This window comes from Chelonoidis abingdonii, chromosome 21, assembly GCF_003597395.2.
Source record: "Chelonoidis abingdonii isolate Lonesome George chromosome 21, CheloAbing_2.0, whole genome shotgun sequence".
Taxonomy (NCBI): Eukaryota; Metazoa; Chordata; order Testudines; family Testudinidae; genus Chelonoidis; species Chelonoidis abingdonii.
Genome location: NC_133789.1, coordinates 13,329,336 through 13,351,711, shown reverse-complemented (window position 1 = coordinate 13,351,711; position 22,376 = coordinate 13,329,336). Strand labels below are relative to the sequence as shown.

The following is a 22,376-nucleotide window of genomic DNA, read 5'->3' as shown; positions in this document are numbered from 1 at the left end:
GGGGATTTCCGGCGCCCCCGTGGGCGGCGCCTGCGATAGAGGCCCGCCTCGCAGCGATGGGACCCGCGGCGGCGTCTGCCCGCTAGGCGGACACGCGGACCCGGCGGACGGAGCAGGGCCCCTGACAGCAGCCGGGGTCCGTCCCGCTCTCGCCACGGGCCGCTGCGCGAGGTGCCCGGGCTAGTCCTGCACTGGGGCGTCGAGCCGCGCGGCGGGGGACTTCAGGGCAAAGGGCCGGGGCGGGGCACGGGCCACCCCACAGGAGGAAAAGAGTGACCCTTTGAGAGCCAGCGAGCCCCCGGGGGACCCCGCTTGCACGCGCCCGGACCCCAATCCCCGCAGCCACGCCGCCCGGGCCTCACCCTACGCGTCTCCTATACAACGGGCCCGCGCCGCGATGCCGAGGCCCCACCTAGGGCTGCCTGTGCAAACGCCTGATCATGAACCGGCTACACAGCCGATGATCGGCCCGCCCCATGGGGCAGCGGGACCCCAGCCGGGCTCACATCCTCCGAACTTCCCCCTCCCGGCGCAACCGCGCGGCCATTGGCCCGCAACTGGGTTTTGAAGCGCGCCCATTCTATGGCCAGTTCGCAACCGCCACCTCTGGCGTTCCTTCGCGCCGCTGTCGCACCCTGTCGCAGAGTCAGCGGCTGCCGGCGAGGGAAGGCGCGGAGCGCGAGCGTTGGGTGAGGACGCCGCCTGCCTGGCACTGAGCGGGCCAATGCGGGCGTTCTTGGGCGGGGGGCTGCGGTGCTGGCTGATGGGACGCTGGGAGGGACCGCTGGAGCGTGACTGCTGGACGAGCGGGTTGACTGTGAGTGGGCGGGGTGCAGGGCACCTGGCTGGGGGGATGTGGGGGACACTCGGGATGCTAGGGGTGCCAGGCGCGGGGGACTGGCTGGGGCGGATGTTTGGGGAACATCGGCGGGACTGGGGGGTGCATGGCACTGTCGCTTGGGGGATTGGAGGCGTGCCAGGACCTGGCCTGGGGGGATGTAGGGGAAGTTGCTGTGGACTGAGGGGATATGGGGGGTGCAGGGGGGACTGGGTGGGGGGATGTGGGAGGATGCAGGGGACTGGGTGGGGGGATGTGGGAGGATGCAGGGGCCTTTGGGCGAGGTGATGTGGGGGACTGGCAGAAGGGGCTCTACCAGCCCCCAGCACATCCCCCCTCTAATGTGGGAGGTTCTGGTGACTGGGGCTCAGAAGGATTATGAGGCACTGGGGTCTGATGGAAGGAGTAATGTGGGGGACTTGGCAGAGAGGGGTTATCTGGGGGCACACTAAGTGCTGTGATGGGGGCTTTGGGGAGGATGATGTGTGCCAGCGATGCTAGGTGCTGGCAGAGGGGACTTTAGGGAGGATGATGTAGAAATGATGTGCTGGGAGTGGCAGGGGTGCAGTGTAGGATGGGCTCTGGTTGCTGATTAACCAGAGGCTCTAGAGGGTGTGATGTGGGATGGGTGCTGGTGAAGGGGCTCCTGGAAAGGGCCGTGGGGGGGAGCACTGGGTGCTGGCGGAGGGAGTCAGTTATCAAATGTGTTCAATTAATAAACTTAAATGACAGGGTGAAGGGATGGGGGCCGGATGCAGCTTCATCCATGGTGCAGGAAAACAATTGCCCTGATTATTCTAGTTACACGTGGCTTTGTCTCTCTTGGTACTTAGCATCATGGACACAGACCTGTATGATGAGTTTGGGAATTACATCGGGCCAGAGCTGGATTCTGATGATGATGATGATGAACTGGGCAGAGAGGCCAAGGATCTTGATGAGGTGCAGTGAGACTTGCGCAGAAAAATCTTAATTTGTGTTTTCACCAAAATAACGTAATACTGAAATGAAGGTTATTCATGTCTTAAGCTTTCCTCCTCCTACTCTAACCTGTTTCTCCCGAATTTTAATCCTGACTATAGTTATCAACAGATCTCTGGTGCAAGCTGAAGAGTAACTATTCCTTCTGTGTCAGTGTCTCCTGTCCCCAGAAAATGATCTCTCTCTCAAAAAACAGAACAAAAACACCCCATACCACAGCACACTTACTTAATGTTTTCAAGGAATACTTTGATACTATTAAATATTCTGATTTAGTAGATTTCTAAAAACATAATAAAAATTAAAAATCTAATAAGAAGCTTCCCTCTTGATAGCCAGAAAAAGACAGGGAAATTCAGCTTCCACTTGAATGTGTGAAAAAAACCAGATAAAGTTTCTTATTTAAGTGAGTTTCCCAGCTGTTGTACGCTTTCAGATCGGAGCTCCATATCCTGTGTTTTAAGCAAGATCCTTACACTGAGTCCCTCATTATTTTACTCATACTTTCTGGTGTCTCCCATTAAGAGATGTTAACACCAACACATGATACACGTTAATCGTGTTTAATACGTGACTGGAAGATGTTCAGAGATTATGATGATGATCTTAGTGTAAGAACATTTTTGAATAGAGGAATATGAGTAGTATTTATATTTATGGAAACAGAAATAGCCACTAATATGTTTAGGAATGGTGTTGAAAATTGCTCTTTGACTTACTTTCTTTGGCAGATCTTTAGTGATCTAAGAAATTGGAACTAATCACTGGGTTGTTCCTTTAAAGTAGTAGAGCTCCTAATGGTGAAGTATTTGTATGCATATGCAGAATAATCATTACGGTACTAGTGAAATCATAACTCTCACACATGTGGGGTTTTTAGATTTAATGCACAGGGTTTGGTAGCCACACTTTGATGCAGAAGGAAGTCTAGTGTGTGTCGCTACTTGTACAGTCAGCCTTGGGTATATTGTGCACATTGATAAAGGGTATTGGTATCAGTTGCTTGCTGTGCAAGCATCACCTGTGTGTGGAATTGGTATCTGTTTTAAAGATGACCTATTGTTCTTTGTGGCTATCTGGAATGGATTCAAGGTGGAAAAATGGCCTCCAAACCGAAAAGTGGGGGAGCCCCTCAAAACCTTTTTCTGGACCTGACTTTGATCGGTGCCTGATACAGCAAGACTAGGACCTGCACTGCAGTTGCATATGATCTAAATTCTAGTGATGGCTGGATTCTTTTCCAGCTGTGTCAACTACTTGAAGTGTGACCATCGGCAAATCACCTACCTGCTCACTGCCTCCAGTTTCCTAACTATAAAATAGAGATGATAATATAACGGAGTTTAATGTTTGTATGGTGCTCTAAAGAATAGCAAAGTATTGTTCTTGGTTTCAGCTTGATGATGACGACGACGACGATGATATAGGAGATCATGATGAAGATCATCCTGGAATGGAGGTCGTACTGCATGAGGATAAGAAATACTATCCAACTGCTGAAGAGGTTTACGGACCTGAAGTAGAGACCATAGTGCAGGAGGAGGATACCCAGCCTCTCACTGGTGAGTAATGATAGATTAGCAAATTGTGGGTGTGATCAGGGAGGGTTTCTTAAAACAAACTTGTAAGGGAGAAGGAAAATAAAGTCTTGCTGCTGACAGTATCTTTAGTTTCTTCTCTTCAGAATTCATTCTGGTTAGCGTTTTGTTTCTGTCATTTTAACAGAAGTTCTATTGAGATAGTTAAGAGAGAATAATTTTGTTCGTGAGTTACTTTAAAGAAGGCAAATTAAAACTTATTTCAATTTAATTTCTGAGCCTCTGCACATGCAAGAGTCAAAGGGATGCCGTTAGTTTAAAATCGTATTGCCAGCTTAAAGTTTTGTGTACTCTTTATTACAGCGAACCTCTAAAATTAGAGAGAATGTTGGGGCTGAGGGGTACTAAGGAATACCTTTTCATTTTTCTTTGTTTTCAGAGCCTATTATTAAACCTGTGAAAACCAAGAAATTCTCCCTGATGGAGCAGACGTTGCCTGTCACTGTGTATGAGATGGAGTGAGTACTGTTTTTGGCTTTTTCTTTCTTTCAAAAGTTCGTATATGGTTCAAGTAATTCGTACAGTGTGTCCTTCGCTTTCCCATGTTCACAGCCTGAGGGGAGATAAGAGGGATGGGTATGTACTCCTCGGAGGAAAAAATTGCTCTAGAGTGGAGGTGAAAACGTCTTGTCTTCCAGCTTTCCAAAACTGCAGCAGTTTGGCCTTTCATTGACATAGGGACACCATCGTCAGAACTGCAAGAGCACTTGGTTCTGCTTTTTCTAGCTAGAGGGGAGAAGGACAAAGGTACAAAAGGAATTGAAGCTTAAAAATGCATTTCACTCACTGCACTGTGCAGCACGCATAGTGCCCTAGTTTTCATCATTCCCCCTAGGTAATGTGGAGTTTGTCAGAAACCCACACCTTAACTTCACTTAAAACGTACCTATTTTCTTGAGTCACTCAGAAAAAATATAGAGAGAGTCTGGAATCCTGGGTGCTAGTTACAGCTGTCCTACTGACTGTATAAGGCGCTTTGTAGATTGTAAGGCTAGAATGGACCATTGTGGTCTTTGACATCCTGTATAATGCAGTGTGAGGCATTAAGCAGATCTTACAGAAAAATATCCAGTCTCAATTAAAAAATATCCAGTGATGGAGAATCCATCAAAGCCCCTGATAAATAACTGAAGAGAAACAGTCAAAGGAAAGAGTCCCATTCAGTTGCATCACATAAGGGCAGACGACTAAATATTGAGAAATTTTATAAGAGCTTGTCTACAAATGCAAGAGGGTGGGTGAACTTGAGTGCCTGGTATTAAATGAGGATATTGTTTTAGTAGGCATCACAGAAGCTTGGGACATGGTAATACCAAGGTACAAAATATACTGGAGTAACAAAATAAGTCACACTGGCTGGGGACTGGCACTATATGTGAAAGAAAGCATATAGTCAAACAGTAAAAATCTTCAATGGATCAAACTGTATCATAGAATCTCAATGGATAGAAAGTCTGTGCTTGAATAATAAGAATATAGCTGTAGGAATATACTGCTGACCACATGACCAGGATGATCATGGTAACAGTGAAATGCTCAGGGAGATTAGAGAGACTACAAAAACAGAAAATGCAATACAGTGGAGTCGCATCATAGGCGCATTTAACTTATGTGATTTTAACTATACACGCTCGGCAAAACAAAAAAAATAATTTAAATACTGTACCTATAGTGTGGGCCATTCTGCCCACCATTAACATATTGAGCGTTTGACTATACGTGATTTTCGCCTTACACGCTGACTTCAGAACCTAACTCTCGCGTAAGATGCGACTCCTCTGTACTTTCAACTATCCCCATATTGACTGAGTACATGTCATCTCAGAATGGGATGCAGAGATAAAATTTCTAGACCCCATTAATGACTGCTGCTTGGAGGAGTTAGGTCCCAGATGCCTCCAAGGAAGAGGCATTTGATTTAGTCCTAAGTGAGCACGGACTGGTTCAAGAGGTGAATATAGCTGAACCACATAAAGTGTCCATAAAGTATGAATTAACATCTTTAAGGGGAAAATACCAAAGAACCCACGCACAGTAGCATTAACTTCAAAAAGGGAATTCCACAACCTAGAGGAGGCTAGTTAACAGAAGATTAAAGGATGGCACAAGAGAGAAAATGCTTGCACATTACTGGAAACTTTTTAAAAACACAAATAGAAAGCTGCAATATATTATGCTCCGCAAATAAAAAGGGCGGAAAAACAGTAAGAAGATCAAAAAGCCACCTGTGCTAAAGACACAGAATAAGAAGGAGAGACAAAAGGCATCCTTTAAAAATTGGAAGTCAAATCCTAGTGAGGAAATGGAAAGGACATAAACTCTGGCAAGCCAAGTGTAAAAGTATAATTAGGCAGGCCAAAGAAGAATTGAAGAATTTCGCGTCTTTTTGCTGTTAAACTTAACAAATCTGAAGCAGGAAGCTTACCAAACAATCAGTGGCACATGGACGATTGGAGGAGCTAAAGGAGCCTCAGGGAAAGACATAGCAATTGCAGAAGCTAAATTAATTCTTTGCGTCCATCTCACTGCAAAGGATTCTGAGAGGATTCAAACTCCTGATTGTTCTTTTTAGGTGATAGATCTGAAGAACTAACAGTTTGAGGTGTCAATAGAGGAGTGAATAGAAGGTTTCCCCAGATCTGTACTGTTCAACCTACTCAAAATAAGGCTAAGATTTAGTCGTGGGTATTTTAGTAAAAGTCGGAACGGTCACTAAACAAAAATTCACTCCTACTTCCATACTTTTTTACAATACGTGCCCTGATAATCTTAGCTGCGCTTGGGAACATCACTCGCTCTGGAAAATGCGGTGAAACAGTGAGGTTGCAAAGTGTGCAGATTGTTACTAAAGCTACGTCAGAGAGTTAAGTCGAAACAAATTGCAAAGAGTTATTAATAAGGGATTTACAAAACAGTGCAGTATGAATGCGTGAAATTCGAGTGTTCTAATCGAAAGTATTGCCCATTAGAAACATATCCAACTATACATACAAACTTGATGAGGTTAAATTTATGCTGTTACTACTCAGAAAGAGATCTTGAGTCATTGTGGATAGTTCTCTGTGAAACATCTTGCTCAGTGGCGGCAGTACTCAGAACAGTTGCAGAATTGTTACGAACCATATAAGAAGAGAAAATATCATCTGCCCACTGGTAGTAATGCATGGCAGCCGCCAGACCTTGGAGTACTGGCGTGCAGTTCTGGTCCTTCCATCTTAAAAAAAAAAAAAATTATATATGTATATGAGAGTTGAAAAAGTACAGAGAAAGGCAACAAAAATGATTAGGGGTGTGGAACAGCTTCCATATGAGGAAAGATTAAAAGGCTGAGACTGTTCAGCTTGGAAAAGAGACGACTGGGGGGAATATAACAGAGGTTTATAAAATCATGACTGATGTGGAGAAAGTAAATAGGGAAGTATTATTTATCTCTTCACATAACACTCAAACCAGGGATTGCCCTATGAAATTAGTATGCAGCAGGTTTAAAACAAACATAAGGAAGTACATCTTCACACAACACATAGTCAACCCGGGGAATTTGTTGCCAGCAGATTTTGTGAGGCCGAAAGTATAACTGGCTTCAAAAAAGATTAGATGAGTTCCTGGAGGATAGGTTCATCAGTGTCTATTAGCCAAAATAGGCTGGAGCGCGACCTCTTGCTCCAGGTGTCCCTAAGCCTCTGACTACTAGAATCTGGAAATGGATGACAAGGAATGGATCACTCAATAAATTGCCCTGTTCTGTCACTCCTTGTGAAGCATCTAGTACTGGCCACTGTCAGAAGACCAACATATTGGGCTAGAAGGGCCATTGTCCATTTTTATGTTCTTATGTTAAAGTTCTTACAGTGGTTAATTACCCTCGCTGTTAAATTGTGCCTTATTTCTCGTCTAAATTTGTTTAGCTTCAACTTCCAGCCATCGGATCTTGTTATATCTGTCTGCTCGATAGAAGAGTCCATCATTACATTTCTGTTCCCCCCATAGGTCCTTATAGACTATGATCAAGTTATCCCTTAACCTTTTGTTGGCTAAACTAAATAGCGTTAGCTCCTAAGTCTATCACTGTACAGTATTTTGTCCAGTCCTTTAATCATTGTCATGGCTCTTCTCTGAACCCTCTCCAATTTATCAACATCCTTTTTGAATTGTCCAGAACTGGACACAGTATTCCAGCAGTAATTGCACCAGTGCCAGATACAAAGGTAATATAATCTCTCTACTCCTTCTCAAGATTCCCCCGGTTTATACATCCCAGGATCACATTAGCCTTTTTGGCCGCAGTGTCACACTGGGAGTTCATGTTCCATAGATTATCCACCATTGACCGTCATGTTCTTTCCAGAATCACTGCTTCCCAGAATAGAGTCCCCCATCCTAAAAATATGGCGTCCATTCTATGTACTTAGATGTATAACTTTACATTTAGCCATATAAAAATGCATATTTTTTGCTTGCCTCCAGCTTATCAAGCGATCCATATCGCTTTGTATCGATGACCTAGTCTCTTCATTTACCACTTCTCCAATCTTGGTGTTACTTGCAAATTTTGTTTTTGTTTTCATACAGGTCGTTAAATAGCATAGGGCAAAGAACTGCGGAATGCCTTTAGAAGAGCGCATGCTCAGTCATGATTCCCCACTTAGATACATTTGGAGACCTGTCTCTTAGGCAGTTTTTAATCCATTTAATAATTGCCATGTTAATCTTGTATCAATCTAGTTATTTAAACAAAACATCATGCAGTACCAAGTCAGATGTGTTACCGAAGGGATCAACATTTATTACCTTTTATGCTGAACTTGATAGTGGTTTGAAGGGACTATGAATTAATATGACAATATTTATTTTCCATAAATCCATGTTACTTGGCATTAATTATATTAATCTCCTTTAATTCTTCTTGAGCCCTATATTAGCCATTCCATTATCTTGTCAAGGTCACAGGTCTCTATAATTAACTGGGTCATCTCCTTGTTAAATGTTGGCACAACATTAGCTTTCTTTCAGTCTTTTAGAACTTCCCTAGCGTTCCAAGAGTTACAGAAAATCAACATTAACGGTCCAGCAAGCATCTTGGCCAGCTCTTTTAAAACTCTTGGATCCAAGTTCTCTGGACCTCTTGATTTAAAAATTTCTAGCTTTAGTAGCTGTTGTTTAGCATCCTGTTGGAATGGAAAGTGTATTATCATCATCATATGATATAAGTACATCATCTGTTGTTCCCAAAGTACAGATCAAAATAGTTATTGAACACTCCCACCTTTTCAGCACTGTTTTTGACAGTTCTACCATTTCATCTAGCAATGGATCAATACCGTTGGTCCAGTACTTAATCTCTGTGGGTCAGTTTCCCAGTCCATGAATTTACCTACCTGGCAGGGAGCTAGGAGAATGAGTGTTCTAAAGCACTTCAAGACCCTGGGATGAAAGGTGCAATTGAAGTGCCTAGTCTTACTGGGGGATCGTACTGTGGGCAGAATAGAAGCAGCTAACTGTCATTTGTTTCTTCTCTTCCTCTAGTTTCCTGGCAGATCTGATGGACAACTCTGAACTGATTCGGAATGTGACCCTGTGTGGGCATCTCCACCATGGCAAGGTACAGCGAATACAGGGCTGTGCCTAACTGAGGACAGAGGGTGTCTTCTGTGTTAATTAATCAGTTGGTGCTGTTCCAGGATAACAGCACACTTGTGCAGGGACATGCCTTGCTAATAGTGCCTGTGTGAGAGCTCACTGGCTCACAGGAGTGACTGTTTTTTGATTAGGAGGCCAAGCTGATTGTTGATAGTCTCTCAGTGGTTAAAGTAGTAAGCCAGAAGCCAGTTTATGTATTCAGTTCTGTGTTCTCTAGCTAATGCATGTGTAGTTATGTAACTCAGCTTTAAGAAGTGATGTGTACGCATCAGCTCGGGAGTGTTTGATAGTATATATCAGTACAATATGTAGGTAAATCTAACCGATTGGGGGAGAGGGGAGCAATACCCTTACCATGGCTTTGTCAAGGCTCCCCTCTGCTGTGATGCCTGCAAAACCAAGCCTGCTCCTCAGGGCTAGGGAGCTGACAGAGTATAACAATCCCTCTTTCCTTCCCTCCTTTGCTCTTACTAACTCCCCCATTTTCCCCTGTACTCCCAATGAATAAAAAAAAGGAAAAAACCCCACATGTAACTAGTCATGCCGTGTACATTCTTCACAGTGTTAATCTACTTGTATATTCTTTCCCTGTTAAACATAAGAACAGCCATACTGGGTCAGACCAAAGGTCCATCTAGCCCAGTATTCTGTTTTCCGACAGCGGCCAATGTCGGAAAATGGACCTATCCTCCATGAATTATCTAGTTCTTTTTTGAACCCTAGTATGGTCTTGGCCTTCGCAACATCCTCTGGCAAGGAGTTCCACGGGTTGACAGTTCATTGTGTGAAAAAAATACTTCCTTTTGTTTGTTTTAAACCTGCGGTCTATTAATTTCATTTGGTGGCCCCTAGTTCTTGTGTTATGAGAAGGAGTAAATAACACGTCCTTATTTGCTTTCTCCACCCCAGTCATGATTTTATAGACCTCTATCATATCTCCCCTTAGTCGTCTGAAAAGTTCCAGTCTTATTCGTCTTTCCTCATACAGCAGCTGTTTCATACCCCTAATAATTTTTGTTGCCCTTTTCCAAGTCCAGAATCTCTCTTTTAAGATGAGGCAACCACATCTACACCCAGTATTCAGGATGTGGGCGTATCATGGGTTTATACAGAGCCAATATGATATTTTCTGTCTTATTATCTATCCCTTTCTTAATGATTCCCAACATTCTGTTTCCTTTTTTGACTGCCACTGCACATTAAGTGAATGTTTTCAGAGAACTATCCATAATGACGCCAAGATCTTTCTTGAGTGGTAACATCCAATTTAGCCCCCATCATTTTCTATGTATAGTTGGGGTTATGCTTTCCAGTGTGCATAACTTTGCATTTATCAACATGGAATTTTATCTACCATTTTGTTACCCAGTCACCTAGTTTTAAGAGAGCCATTTATAGCTCTTCACAATCTGCCTGGGACTTAACTAGCTTGAGTAGTTTTGTATCATCTGCAGATTTTGCCACCTCACTGTTTACCCTTTTTCCAGATCATTTATGAGTCTGTTAAATAGGACTGGACCCAGTACAGATCCCTGGGGGACACCACTATTTACATCTCTCCATTCTGAAAACTGACCATTTATTCCTACCCTTTGTTTCCTATCTTTTAACCAGTCACCAATCCGTGAGAGGACCTTCCCTCTTATTCCATGACTGCTTACTTTGCTTAAGAGCCTTTCGTATCCACTGAATCCCTCTTGTCCACATGCTTGTTGACCCCCTCAAAGAATTCTAGTAGATTGGTGAGGTGTGATTTCCCTATACAAAAACCATGTTGATTATTCCCCAAGAAATTATGTTCATATATGTCTCTGACAATTTTGTTCTTTACTATAATTTTAACTAGTTTGCCTGGTACAGAAGTCAGGTTTACTGGCCTGTAATCCCCACGGTCTCCTCTCGAGCCCTTTTTAAAAATTGATGTCATGTTAGCTATCCTCCAGTCATTTGGTACAGAAGCTGATTTAAATAATAGGTAATAGATGACAATTAGTTGTCCTGCAATTTCACATTTGAGTTCCTTTAGAACCCTTGGGTGAATACCATCTGGTCCTGGTGACTTATTACTGTTTGGTTGATCAGTTTGTTCCAAAACAACCTCTGACACCTCAATCTGGGACAGTTCCTCAGATTTGTTACCTAAAAAGAATGGCTCAGGTTTGGGAATACCCCTCACATCCTCAACCGTGAAGACTGATGCAAAGAATTCATTTAGTTTCTCCGCAATGGTCTTGTCATCCTTGAGTACTCCTTTATCATCTTGATCGTCCAGTGGCCCCACTGGTTGTGTAGCAGGCTTACTGCTTGTGATGTACTAAAAAAATGTTTTTGCTGTTACTTTTCGGAGTCTTTGGCTGTTCTTCAAATTTTTTTTGGCCTTCCTAATTATATTTTTACACTTCATTTGCTAGAGTTTATGCTCCTTTCTATTTTCCTCCCTAGGATTTAACTTCCACTTTTTAAAGGATGCCTTTTTGCCTCTCACTGCTGCTTTTACTTTGTTGTTTAGCCACGGTGGCTCTTTTTTGGTTCTCCTACTATGTTCTCTAATTTGGGGTGTACATTTAAGTTGAGCCTCTATTATGGTGTCTTTTAAAAGTTTCCATGCAGCTTGCAGGGATTTTACTTTTGGTGCTGTACCTTTTAATTTCTGTTTCACTAACCTCCTCATTTTTGTCTAGTTCCCCTTTCTGAAATTAAATGCGACAGTGTTGGGCTGCTGTGGTGTTTACCCCGCCACAGAGATGTTAAGTTTAATTATATTATGGTCACTATTACCAAGTGTTCCAGCTATATTCACCTCTTGGACCAGATCCTGTGCTCCACTTAGGCCTAAATCAAGAATTGGCTCTCCTATGGTGCGTTCCATGAATAGCTGCTCCAAGAAGCAGTCCTTTAAGGTGTCAAGAAACTTTATCTCAGCATCCCTTCCTGTGGTGATATGTACCCAGTCAATATGGGGATAGTTGAAATCCCCCAATCCATAGAGATTTTGTGGTACAGTTGAGTTCATTTAAGATTTTTACTTCATTTGATTCTACACTTTGTTTCACATATAGTGCCATTCCCCCACCAGCATGACCTGTTCTGTACTTCCAATATATTTTGTACGCTGGTATTACTGTGTCCCATTGGTTATCCTCATTCCACCAAGTTTCTGTGATGTCTATTATACTGATATCCTCATTTAACACGAGGCGCTCTAGTTCATCCATCTTATTATTTAGACTTCTAGCATTGGCATGTAAGCACTTTAAAAACTTGTCACTTTTTAGCTGCCTGCCATCACATAATGTAATTGAATGGGACTGTTTTTCATTTGACTGTTTCTTTTCAGATCCTACCTGTATTTTATCATCTTCCATCCTCTCCTCCTTATTAGGACATAGGGAATCTCCATTTATAGATCCTCCTCTAAGGGATGTCTGAACAACGTGCTCCTCTGCACCTGTTAGCTTTCCTCCAGCCCTTAGTTTAAAAACTGCTTTACGACCTTTTTAATTTTAAGCTCCAGCAATCTGGTTCCATTTTGGTGTAGGTGGAGTCCATCCTTTCTGTATAGACTCCCCCTTTCCAGAAGTTTCCGCTCCCAATAAACCTAAACCTCTCTTCCCTACACCATCGTCTCATCCACGCATTGAGACCCTGCAGTTCTGCCTGTCTAACTAGTCCTGCGTGTGGAACTGTAAGCATTTCAGAGAATGCTACCATGGAGTTCCTGGCCTTCAATCTCTTACCTAGCTGCCTAAATTTGGCCTTCAGGACCTCTCTCCTATCCCTTCCATATGTCATTGATACCTACATGTACCACGACCACTGGCTCCTCCCCAGCACTACACATAAGTCTATCTAGATGTCTCAAGAGATCTACAACCTTCGCACCAGACAGGCAAGTCACCATGCGGTTCTCCCAGTCATCACAAGCCCAGCTATCTAGGTTTCTAATGATCGAATCTCCCATTACTAGTACCTGTCTCTTCCTAATAACTGGAATTCCTTCCCCCAGAGTGTTGACCTCAGTGCGAGAGGCAACCGCAACACCATCTGGAAGGAGGGTCCCAACTATGGGATCATTTCTTTCTGCTCCAGTTGGATGTTCTCCATCCCTGAGGCTTTCATCCTCCTTCGCAACACAGAGCTGTCATCTATGTACCTCTCTGTCTCCCTTAGCTCCTCCAGCTCAGGCACCCTGGCCTCCAAAGTCCGTACACAGTCTCTGAGGGCCAGGAGCTCCTTCCACCAAATACATACATAATGCCACCAGCCTATAGGGCAGGTAGTCACACATGCTGCATTGGGTGCAATAAACTGAGTAGTCCCCACTCTGTTGCTGGACTTCTGCCTGCACTCCCTTTTTACTCCTGCAGCTGGGTCCTTTGTTGTTGTTTTGTTTTTATTAGGGGATGTTTTGTAGCTTAAGTTTCAAGAAGTTTAAGAAATGTTAAGTGCTATGTAGCACCCCCCACCCGCCCATCCCCCCATCACACTCCCCCTGTAAACTCCCTCACAAAACTCCCCTGTTAGCTGCTCCTGTTCACTAGCTCCTCTGGTCGTTTAGGAGCTGTCTTTTTAAACCCTGGTCTTCCGGAGTAGCCCTACCCCCTCTTTAAGGGTTGTTCATGACCCTTCATCTCTTGTGTGTTTTAGATTGGAAGCCCTTCAGGGCTCAGATTATATCTATTTATGTTTGTACTGATGCCCAAACAGTGGGGCCCCCATCCTGAGTGGGCCCATAGTAAAACTGTAGTATCGCTTCTCGGCCTTTTGGCTAAGATCAAGTGTATCACCAGCCACCGCCAATACCAGGAGTGAGCCGATGTGGCTCCATGCACCCACGGGGGGGAGGGGGAAACCCTTACAACCCCCCTACCAAACCATATCCCCTGAGTCCTGAACTTACCAATCTGGATCCCACCACGTGAGGGTCACCCTGCCCCCATTACCCGGCCCGCTTACTCATACCCATGACTGTGTGTAGCCCATTATATGAGCGATGTACCCTCACTGCCCCCCTACTATATCTTGACCCCACCCACCGAACACCCCGCATTGGGGACATTACAGGCTGTATGTATTATATGCTGAACCATAACCAATTGCCAGCGTCCCCCCATACTCTGTATGTTTCCCCCGATGACCAATGACTGACACATCAAACTCTTTGTATCACCTTTCTTTAATATTTTCCATTAAACTTTTAAATCTGTCAGTTACTTTATCGCTACTCTCCATTCTGATAGTTTTAGTCCCTTGAGAGATTTCTATCACAGACTCCACTTCAAATAACATACAATTAGCCACCAGCTCTGCTCCTTCCCACCTCTCTGACTAAAATAGAAAAGATTTGGTGGCCTTCTCTATCTGTTTATCACCCATAAGATCACCTTGCTTTTTCTTGCCTTTTGATACTTTCAGACTTGTTTTGTGGATTGCCTGATAGAGCAGACGCACCCAGAGATCAGGAAGCGCTACGACCAGGATGTAAGTGGCGTCTCCATATGTTCTGATCATTTGGGATGACAGGAGGGCAAAGGGTGCTCACATTCAAATGAAGAGATTCTGTGCATGAGGGAGAATGTGATCTAAAGGTTAGAGCTGAGAACTGGAAGCCAGGCATCTGGGTTCTGTTCCTAGCTCTGCCATGTATTTACTGTGTTATTTATATATAAAGAGCCATCGCTTCCTATTTCAGACTTTAAAATGTTTGATATAAAAATGTCTTGTTTCATGATCTGACCCTGAGAACTGTCTCTGTTTCTGCAGCTTTGCTACACTGACATACTGTTCACGGAGCAAGAGGTAAGTGCACCTTGAGATAGGCACTAACTCCAGCAAACTGCCCTCAAGCTGCAGAAAGACACGAAATAATAAATTCTTCACTCGTAATGCTTCTAAGTGTGACCTCTTGTGCCCTGTATGCTGGGAGGAAAGTTCTTTTTGATTCACTGCACCAGTTGATCTATAAACCAGGGATCTTATCACTTAAGGCAATGAGAAGCAGACCAAACCTTATCTTCCTTCCATTACTCTTGGCCTCCCTATATAAAACCTTAATAGTCGTGTTTAATTAAATAAAAAAATCTACTGAAGCTGACCACCTGTGGCAATCTGGTCAATTGTCCTTGTAGCTGAAACAGCCCAAGAATTTCTCTGATGCTGAGGCTAACATGACCAATGTAGTGTTGTGAAAGGGCCATTTGATATCCTGTGTGTTGGAGGTAAATGTCAAATTGGTGATGGACCTATTATTTGGATGGAAGACCAGCGAATGCTGAAGTGTGTGTACCAAGAAAGGCCACTGCGCATTTGGCAATCACATGGGAACCAAAACCTTCAGTGGCACAGTAAGGTCAGAGAGACACAGACTCCTTAAGCATGCGGGTGGTGTTCAATCTGCAAGGAGGCTGTGTCCCTGGGGGATTTGCCGTGATGATGATGATTTATAAATGTAAACTCTCTTTAATTTTGGAGGCTGTCCCAGTGGCACGAGTGGGTTCAGTCTGTGAAGGGAAGGCGTGAGGCAGAGGTTATTTGCCGAGATTGGAATAAATAGATTCCATTTTTCGTAAACCCTGGGCTTTCTGGGATTTGAACCTTTAGACTGGGGTCTTTGGTTATGTTTAAGAAAAAAACAAACTGGGTCACACTGATTACATATTGGTGCAGAGTCATGTCTGGGTTTGTTCTGTGAACTTGGTATTTCCATCCTCTCACTGTTTCTTTACACTGCCTGTGGGCAGAGCTCATATGTCAGGGCGCGACCTGGGGGCAGCAGCAAGAAGGGAGGCAGAAGGAATTTATTCTCCCATGTACAGCATTGCACTGTTAGCTGAGTGCAGTATTCAGGAGATTTCTCCTTCCTCGGATGAACTGGGTGTTGGCTACTGCTAGAGCAAATTTACTGGGTGTCTGGATCAACAGCCTAATCCAGTATGATAGGAGATGGGACATTGGGATGGGTGGACGATTTTCTGTGTCTTGTCTGATGAATTCTCTTTCCATGGCTGACTGCCGCTTTCTCCAGTCATGTGGCACTGTAATTTATCTGCTAATCCTGACTTCTTTTCTTTCAGAGGGGTGTTGGCATCAAGAGCACCCCAGTGACTGTGGTTCTACCAGACACCAAGGGGAAATCCTTTCTCTTCAACATCATGGACACCCCAGGTGTGTTGAGCTGACCCAGACACTGCCAATTTGTGGGCTCAGTCCTGCTTGTGAGTTAGTCTCAGTAAAGCCAGTGGTGCTACTGGTGTGAGTAAGAAATGGACGTTTCAGTAAAGGCTTCCACAAATGGGCCCCAATTCATAAAACCTATAGGTCTCTGAAGGAAGGTGCATAGACATGAACGGAATATGAAAAATGTAAACCAGTGTCTACCAAAGGAGGGTCTGATGGGGGGGCTTTGGAGCTAGGGCATAATGGGGTTTTGTGCCAAACCAGTTTACATTTTCTCAAATCCAGTGTCTGTCTATTTAAATTTCACAGACCAGTTATTCAGTTTAGACTTTATAAAGTGCAATGACACACTGAAAAGTTTCCCTTCAAAGATGACATCCTGGAGTTTCATGTTTAATCTTAGTGATTCCATTTCAGCCCTAACACAGCTTCAAATCTGACCTTCCAGCTGGCTGCTCTCTGCTTCTGAAAACGCTACCAGCTACAGAGAGATTTTGCAGCTGAAATTTAGCTGGTAGTTCTTTGTTTCTGATGCTTAAGGCATCGTAGGCTTCAGCTCATGCTGTCTTAGCTGGACTAGTTCCTTCAGGGCTAATAGGACTGAGAACGTTGCTCTCTCTCTTGTTCGAGGTCAGACAGAAGGATCAGAAAGGTTCTAAGGCCAATAAGGGACCAATGAAACTTGTTTGTGTATGAGCTGAATCAGCAGCGGTGACTTAAATATATGGGAAGTAGCTATGTGGCCAGATTTTCAAGGTCTCGGCACCCATGTTTGAGCCAGATTTTTTCCAAAGTGCAATTGTGAGATTTATGCTTAGGTTTCCAGAAGAACTTGGTACCTGCTGTGCTGATGTCTGGAGTTACAAAACAGCCAGGGATCAAAGGCTGACGCATCGCCGTGTCCAAAGAGCTTTCAGTCTAAGCCAAGGAGAGACAAGCACGGAAGACACCAGAAGAGGGAGGAGGGTTTTGCAGGGATTAGGTTGTTTACTGACCAGCTCTGCTCCTTAACCTAGTTCATTCACCTCTCTGAAATTACTACTTTAATTACCACCTTTCCTCAGGCATTTCCACAAAGCTTTGTGGATAGCATTACAGTTGCAAGCAGACGACTATTAAAAACAACATTAGTAGCATGTGTAGTCTCAAAAATCTGCATTGGACAGTGTGAAAGGTCCTTATACACAATGCTGGCAACAGTGCTCTTGCTAGATTAACTGAGGTGCTTTCTGCAAGGCAAAAGAACGCCATTCTTCTCACTCCTGCCATCTGGAGTGCAAGCTTGTGACCAGTGACAGGTCACCACAGCTGGGGGCAGCTTTCCTCACTCCAGTGAGTGATCTCTGAACTGGGATCACTGAGCTTTGATTGATTTTTGTTTTGAAGGCCATGTGAACTTTTCTGATGAGGTTACTGCTGGCCTTCGTATTTCGGATGGAGTTGTGCTTTTCATTGATGCGGCCGAAGGGGTAAGTGTTATCCTCTTTTACCTCCTGCGGATGTATTTCAGAATCTCTTGGCCCTCTTGATCCTGACTTCAGACTAGCTGAAGCAATCTGTGCAGAGTTCACTTGCATTAGTGATGGGGCTCTTTGGAGGCTGATTTAGAAAGGGTAGCATTTTCTAGCCATTGAAGCAGAACGTCATGGCTCCTTGGTTCTATTGCCAGGTCTGACACTGATGTACTGTGACTTTGGACTACTCGCTTAACTACTTTGTACCTCCACTTCCTCCCTGATCTGAAATAAAGATGATTATTTATATCAGAGGTGTTGGAAGGGGTGGCTTAAAGGAATGCTGTGAGGTTAAACACATCCTTCTAAAATTCAAATTATTAGCAGATCACTGGTGGCCGAGCTTAGACTTTTCTACAGGCTGCTGGCCTAGTGGATAAGGGTCACTGCTTTGTCTGTCACGCCCCATATAGCATGTTATCAGGGGGTTTAGTTCGTCTGGTAATGCTCCTTGTTTTCTGCAGGTTATGCTGAACACAGAGAGGCTGATCAAGCATGCAGTGCAGGAGAGGCTGGCAGTGACCGTGTGCATTAATAAGATAGATCGGCTGATCCTGGAACTGAAGCTTCCCCCCACCGATGCCTATTACAAACTCCGACACATAGTAGATGAGGTCAACGGCTTGATCAGGTACAGATTTGTGAGTTGGGGTGGTCACTGGAGCATCGTATCCTTGGCCCACTTAGTCCATCTTGGAGTCTGTGTTTGAGCATCACTCATGCTAAAATCAAAAGTATAAATCAATACAGTCGCATGCCCTGGAACTGTTTCCACCCATAGCGAGTGCATTTACTAGACACGTAACTTGGAATGGATTCGTTCACGTAACACACATTTGGTGGAGGGGATTGTTCTACAGTGTGTGCATGTAATTTGGGGGGGGGGGGGCTGACTTTCTCCATCTCTGGCGTTTTGACAGGGGCAGCCTGTCCCATGGTACATGCTCTCAAAATGATATGAAGCCCTAGATAATTTTTTAGAGACTGGGCTGAGATTTTGTCAAAGCTGACCATGGGATTTGAGTGTCCAGTTTCCATTAAAAGGTAATAGGACTTGATCATCCCAGTCTGCTAAATCCCCTGTGAAGTAGTGCTGTCTCTCAAGCGACCTGTGTATGGCTGTGCCCCTAGTGCCGTGGGGCCCTTGCTGAACAGGGCAGAGGGGAGGGAGGCCATATTTCACTGCTCTCCATACACACCATATGTTGCTCCCCGTTGCTTTAACGGGCACCTTACAGAGCAGCACTGGCAGTTGGGATAGCGGCATGTTGCAAATCCACGTTTTCATTTTATTCCATCCCTGCTTTGTTTGTTCTCTGCTGGTCTCTTCCCTTCAATTGTCCAAAAGTTTTTTTCCTTCTCCATTTGTTTGATGTATTTTAAAAAGAGAGAACAATAGTTAAACTGTAAAACGTGTGTGTGTGTGCGCGCGCGCACCAACCAACCCTGAAACACAGCTCCTTAGTGCTGGAGCCTTCTTGTAGGCCCCTGTGGGCAGTGCAGAATTCCTCCAGTAGATTAGGTCTCATTTCTGGGCTTGGGTTTACATTCATTGATAGCGTCTTCCTCTGTTCATAGCTCCAGTCTCTGCTCCATCACGCTATAGAGTTATGCTGTACATAAAAGCTCTCTCTGTTTCAGTATGTATTCCACCGACGAGAACCTGATCCTCTCCCCTCTTCTGGGGAACGTCTGCTTCTCCAGTTCCCAGTACAGCATCTGCTTCACGCTTGGCTCCTTTGCAAAGATTTATGCAGACACATTTGGTAAGACTCAGCCAAAAACCATGCACGCATCAACATCTCAAGTCCTATTCATTTCTGTGGAGCCCTTTCAAGAACTTACAGCAGCTCAGGTCTCTGATGGCTCATGTATGCACCTGTGTCCTAGCACAGGTGCTCCGAAACATTTAGGGAGCTGAGAGTTATTGCAGAGCCCAATTGGGGTATTTCTCACCAGTCACTTTCAGGTGGTTGAGGAAACAGGAATCCCAATGAGGAACATTGCGGGATAAATATTTTTTCCTGTAATTCTTTATCTTGTAAATATTGGAATGGGTGGAAGCCACTATATGGTACGTACATCTATAATGGGGAAAACCAGTGTCGCTGTTCTAGATAAATGGTTGCATATGTGTTGCACTCTGCATGGGGTAACATGGTTCAGAGCTGAAAGGGTTAAGAATCTTTCAGCATAGCCGGAGGAAAGTCCTGTTCTCTGGAGTTGAGACTCAGCTGTCTGGAGGCTGAAGCTTGGCCCTGGGGGGTCTTGCCTTCTAGCTGCCCCCTGGATCTCTTTTATGTAACTGTCCTGGCTGTGGTTTGCATCTCTGCTCCCTCGTTGCCAGCCTGAGGCAGTCTCTCTGGTTTGAAAGAGCAGGCAGTAAAAGAACAGCCATGTGCTTAGCCTGGCTGGCTAGAACTCGGCAAGTCCCTGGGTTGGAATGTTCCACGGGACTGCAGTTGTGGTGAAGTTGGGATCTAGGAGGTGCTGCTAGGCAGCTGGCCCAACTCGGGGGTGGGGGCATGAAAAGCAGCCTTTGTTCAGAGATCAGGGGTCTGACACTCTTATGCCATAAGAAGGAATAAACAAGATCCTCTTTCATTGTGGCATCCTTCGGTGCCCGGCCTGAGGTTTTCCCAACTCTCGGGCTAATTTAGCGTGCGGGCAGTGGTTGGTAAGGCACGCTAATGGACTGTGCTCTTAGTAGAAGTGGTGTGAGTGGGTGCTAATGTCTTATCACTTGTAAACTCAGCATGGCATGAAATCTAGAGCTTCAGTCCTGCCTATTCCCAGAGTATATGAGATGGGATATTCTGCAGCTCTGAACTCCCTTGATCATTTACAAAGAAAACATGACCCCATAAGTGGAGAGAGGTATTTCATCGAGTGATAGCTGAGGTTATTTCTTTATTCCCTTGTAGGAGACATCAATTACCAGGAGTTTGCAAAGCGACTTTGGGGTGATATCTACTTCAACCCCAAGACGTACGTAGTGTTTTTAATGATCTTTGTTCACTAGCTTTCTTACTGTCCAAGCAGCATCTCTTGCTCACTCCTCCATCCTGTAGAACAACAGGCCGAGTTGAACCTCTCCATTACTAGGTGTGAATCCACATTGCTGTGTGTCCTGCCAGTTGATGGCACAGCGCTCATATTCCTCCACAGGCATTGCTAGCTGTCACTGCTGGGATTACTCTGGGGCACAGACATGCCTGCTCTAGCTCACCGGGATTATGCAGAGGGACTTTGGAGGAGGATGTGGGATGGCATGTGGCTAGACTTCCAGTTTTCTGAGTGGTTTTGGGTACCCTGGAGGCGTTGCAGGTTCAGTTCCTAGGGATTACGAGTTCCCACTAAATGCCCATGAGAGTTCATTGGTGTCTGTCTTTTTGTATAATGTGTATAGCTCCACAGGCGTGCACTGAGCTTCCCAGGACAGGTCAGGTCAGATTCTCTGCCCTGCAGATCTTACACTCTGCGTAAGGACCAGGAAGGGAAGGGGGAAATACGAATATCCAGGCACGCAGGGGCTAGTGTACATATCACAGAGGTCATAGTGCTTTTGGGTGGCAGAGCATTTTCCATTCACCTCTTTCCTCTTGGCTTTCCTGCACAGACGAAAGTTCACTAAAAAGGCCCCGACCAGCAGTTCCCAGCGGAGCTTTGTAGAGTTTGTCCTCGAACCCCTGTACAAGATCCTGGCTCAGGTACATTCTTGCTTTCCCCTTTCCTGTGACGTGAGTGCAGTACCAAGTAATTGAAGCCTGTAGTACCTGTCTGTCACTGAGTGTTTAAAGACTGACCACTAGATGATGCTATATATGAAATGTGTCTGCTGTCCTGTTAGGAAAATTCCACAATCACAAATGTTTGTGTCTAAGGGGGCAGCCCCTACTCTTCCTGCACCTGTTCTGCTCCTCGTTCCAAATACGCCCTCTGTTCATAGTGCTCTCCTCAGCAGGACCTGCACCAGGTGTGCTGGTTTTGGGATGTGTCCCAGTGACCACCAAGTACCAACTTTAAGCTCCCCAACCAGTTTCACTGCAGGAACTAAACTGATCTGAGCCCAGCTCTCCCAGGGTAGAAGGCCAGATGTTGGCTGCAGGCCCCCCGTTCCTTTCACACTGATGTCCTATCCCATCGCCATTTGAATGACTCGGATGTACCATTGTCTGCACCCGGGAGTCAGTGGCAGTGAACCTCTCGGTAACTGTGGCAGTGGTGTGTGCTGTCTCACAGGTGGTTGGTGATGTGGACACCACCCTCCCCCGCACTCTGGATGAGCTGGGCATCCACCTGACCAAAGAGGAGCTGAAGCTAAACATTCGACCCCTGCTAAGGCTCGTCTGCAAGAAGTTCTTTGGGGAGTTCACAGGTAAGTCCTGTTTCTCCCTTGCCCTAGCTGCTGGGCTCCTGGGCGGGTAGCTGAATGCCCCCAGGTGTCAGTTTAACCTGCTGTTGGCAGAGCATTAGGGCTCCGTTTTTAGTGGCGAGGTCCCCATGTTGCAAGTTCCCCTTGCTTCTCAGCTGGTGCCAGTGGTGTCCGTTGCTCCACCAGTCAGGCTGCTTATTTCGGTGCCTACATTTGGATTTAGAGATGAACTGTAGGTTTCTAGTTTTTAAAGG

General features: G+C 45.0%; 1 protein-coding gene across 3 annotated transcripts in view; it reads left to right on the top strand.

The window, feature by feature from the left end:
• Nucleotides 1–619: 619 nt before the first annotated feature.
• EFTUD2 (elongation factor Tu GTP binding domain containing 2) overlaps nt 620–22,376 on the top strand; it is a 37,052-nt gene continuing 15,295 nt past the window's right edge. For 2 of the 3 annotated variants that reach the window (XM_075059718.1, XM_075059719.1), the window contains exons 1-14: nt 626–689; nt 1,672–1,780; nt 3,216–3,381; nt 3,797–3,875; nt 8,944–9,019; nt 14,473–14,538; nt 14,821–14,856; nt 16,131–16,221; nt 17,620–17,702; nt 18,212–18,378; nt 19,389–19,513; nt 20,672–20,735; nt 21,367–21,457; nt 21,990–22,125. In XM_075059718.1, the coding sequence (XP_074915819.1) occupies nt 1,676–1,780; nt 3,216–3,381; nt 3,797–3,875; nt 8,944–9,019; nt 14,473–14,538; nt 14,821–14,856; nt 16,131–16,221; nt 17,620–17,702; nt 18,212–18,378; nt 19,389–19,513; nt 20,672–20,735; nt 21,367–21,457; nt 21,990–22,125 (1,285 nt within the window). In that variant the 5' untranslated portion in view covers nt 626–689; nt 1,672–1,675. Of the gene's footprint in view, nt 690–1,671; nt 1,781–3,215; nt 3,382–3,796; nt 3,876–8,943; nt 9,020–14,472; nt 14,539–14,820; nt 14,857–16,130; nt 16,222–17,619; nt 17,703–18,211; nt 18,379–19,388; nt 19,514–20,671; nt 20,736–21,366; nt 21,458–21,989; nt 22,126–22,376 lie in introns of all 3 variants that reach the window. The other variant, XR_012654688.1, reaches the window with a different exon arrangement.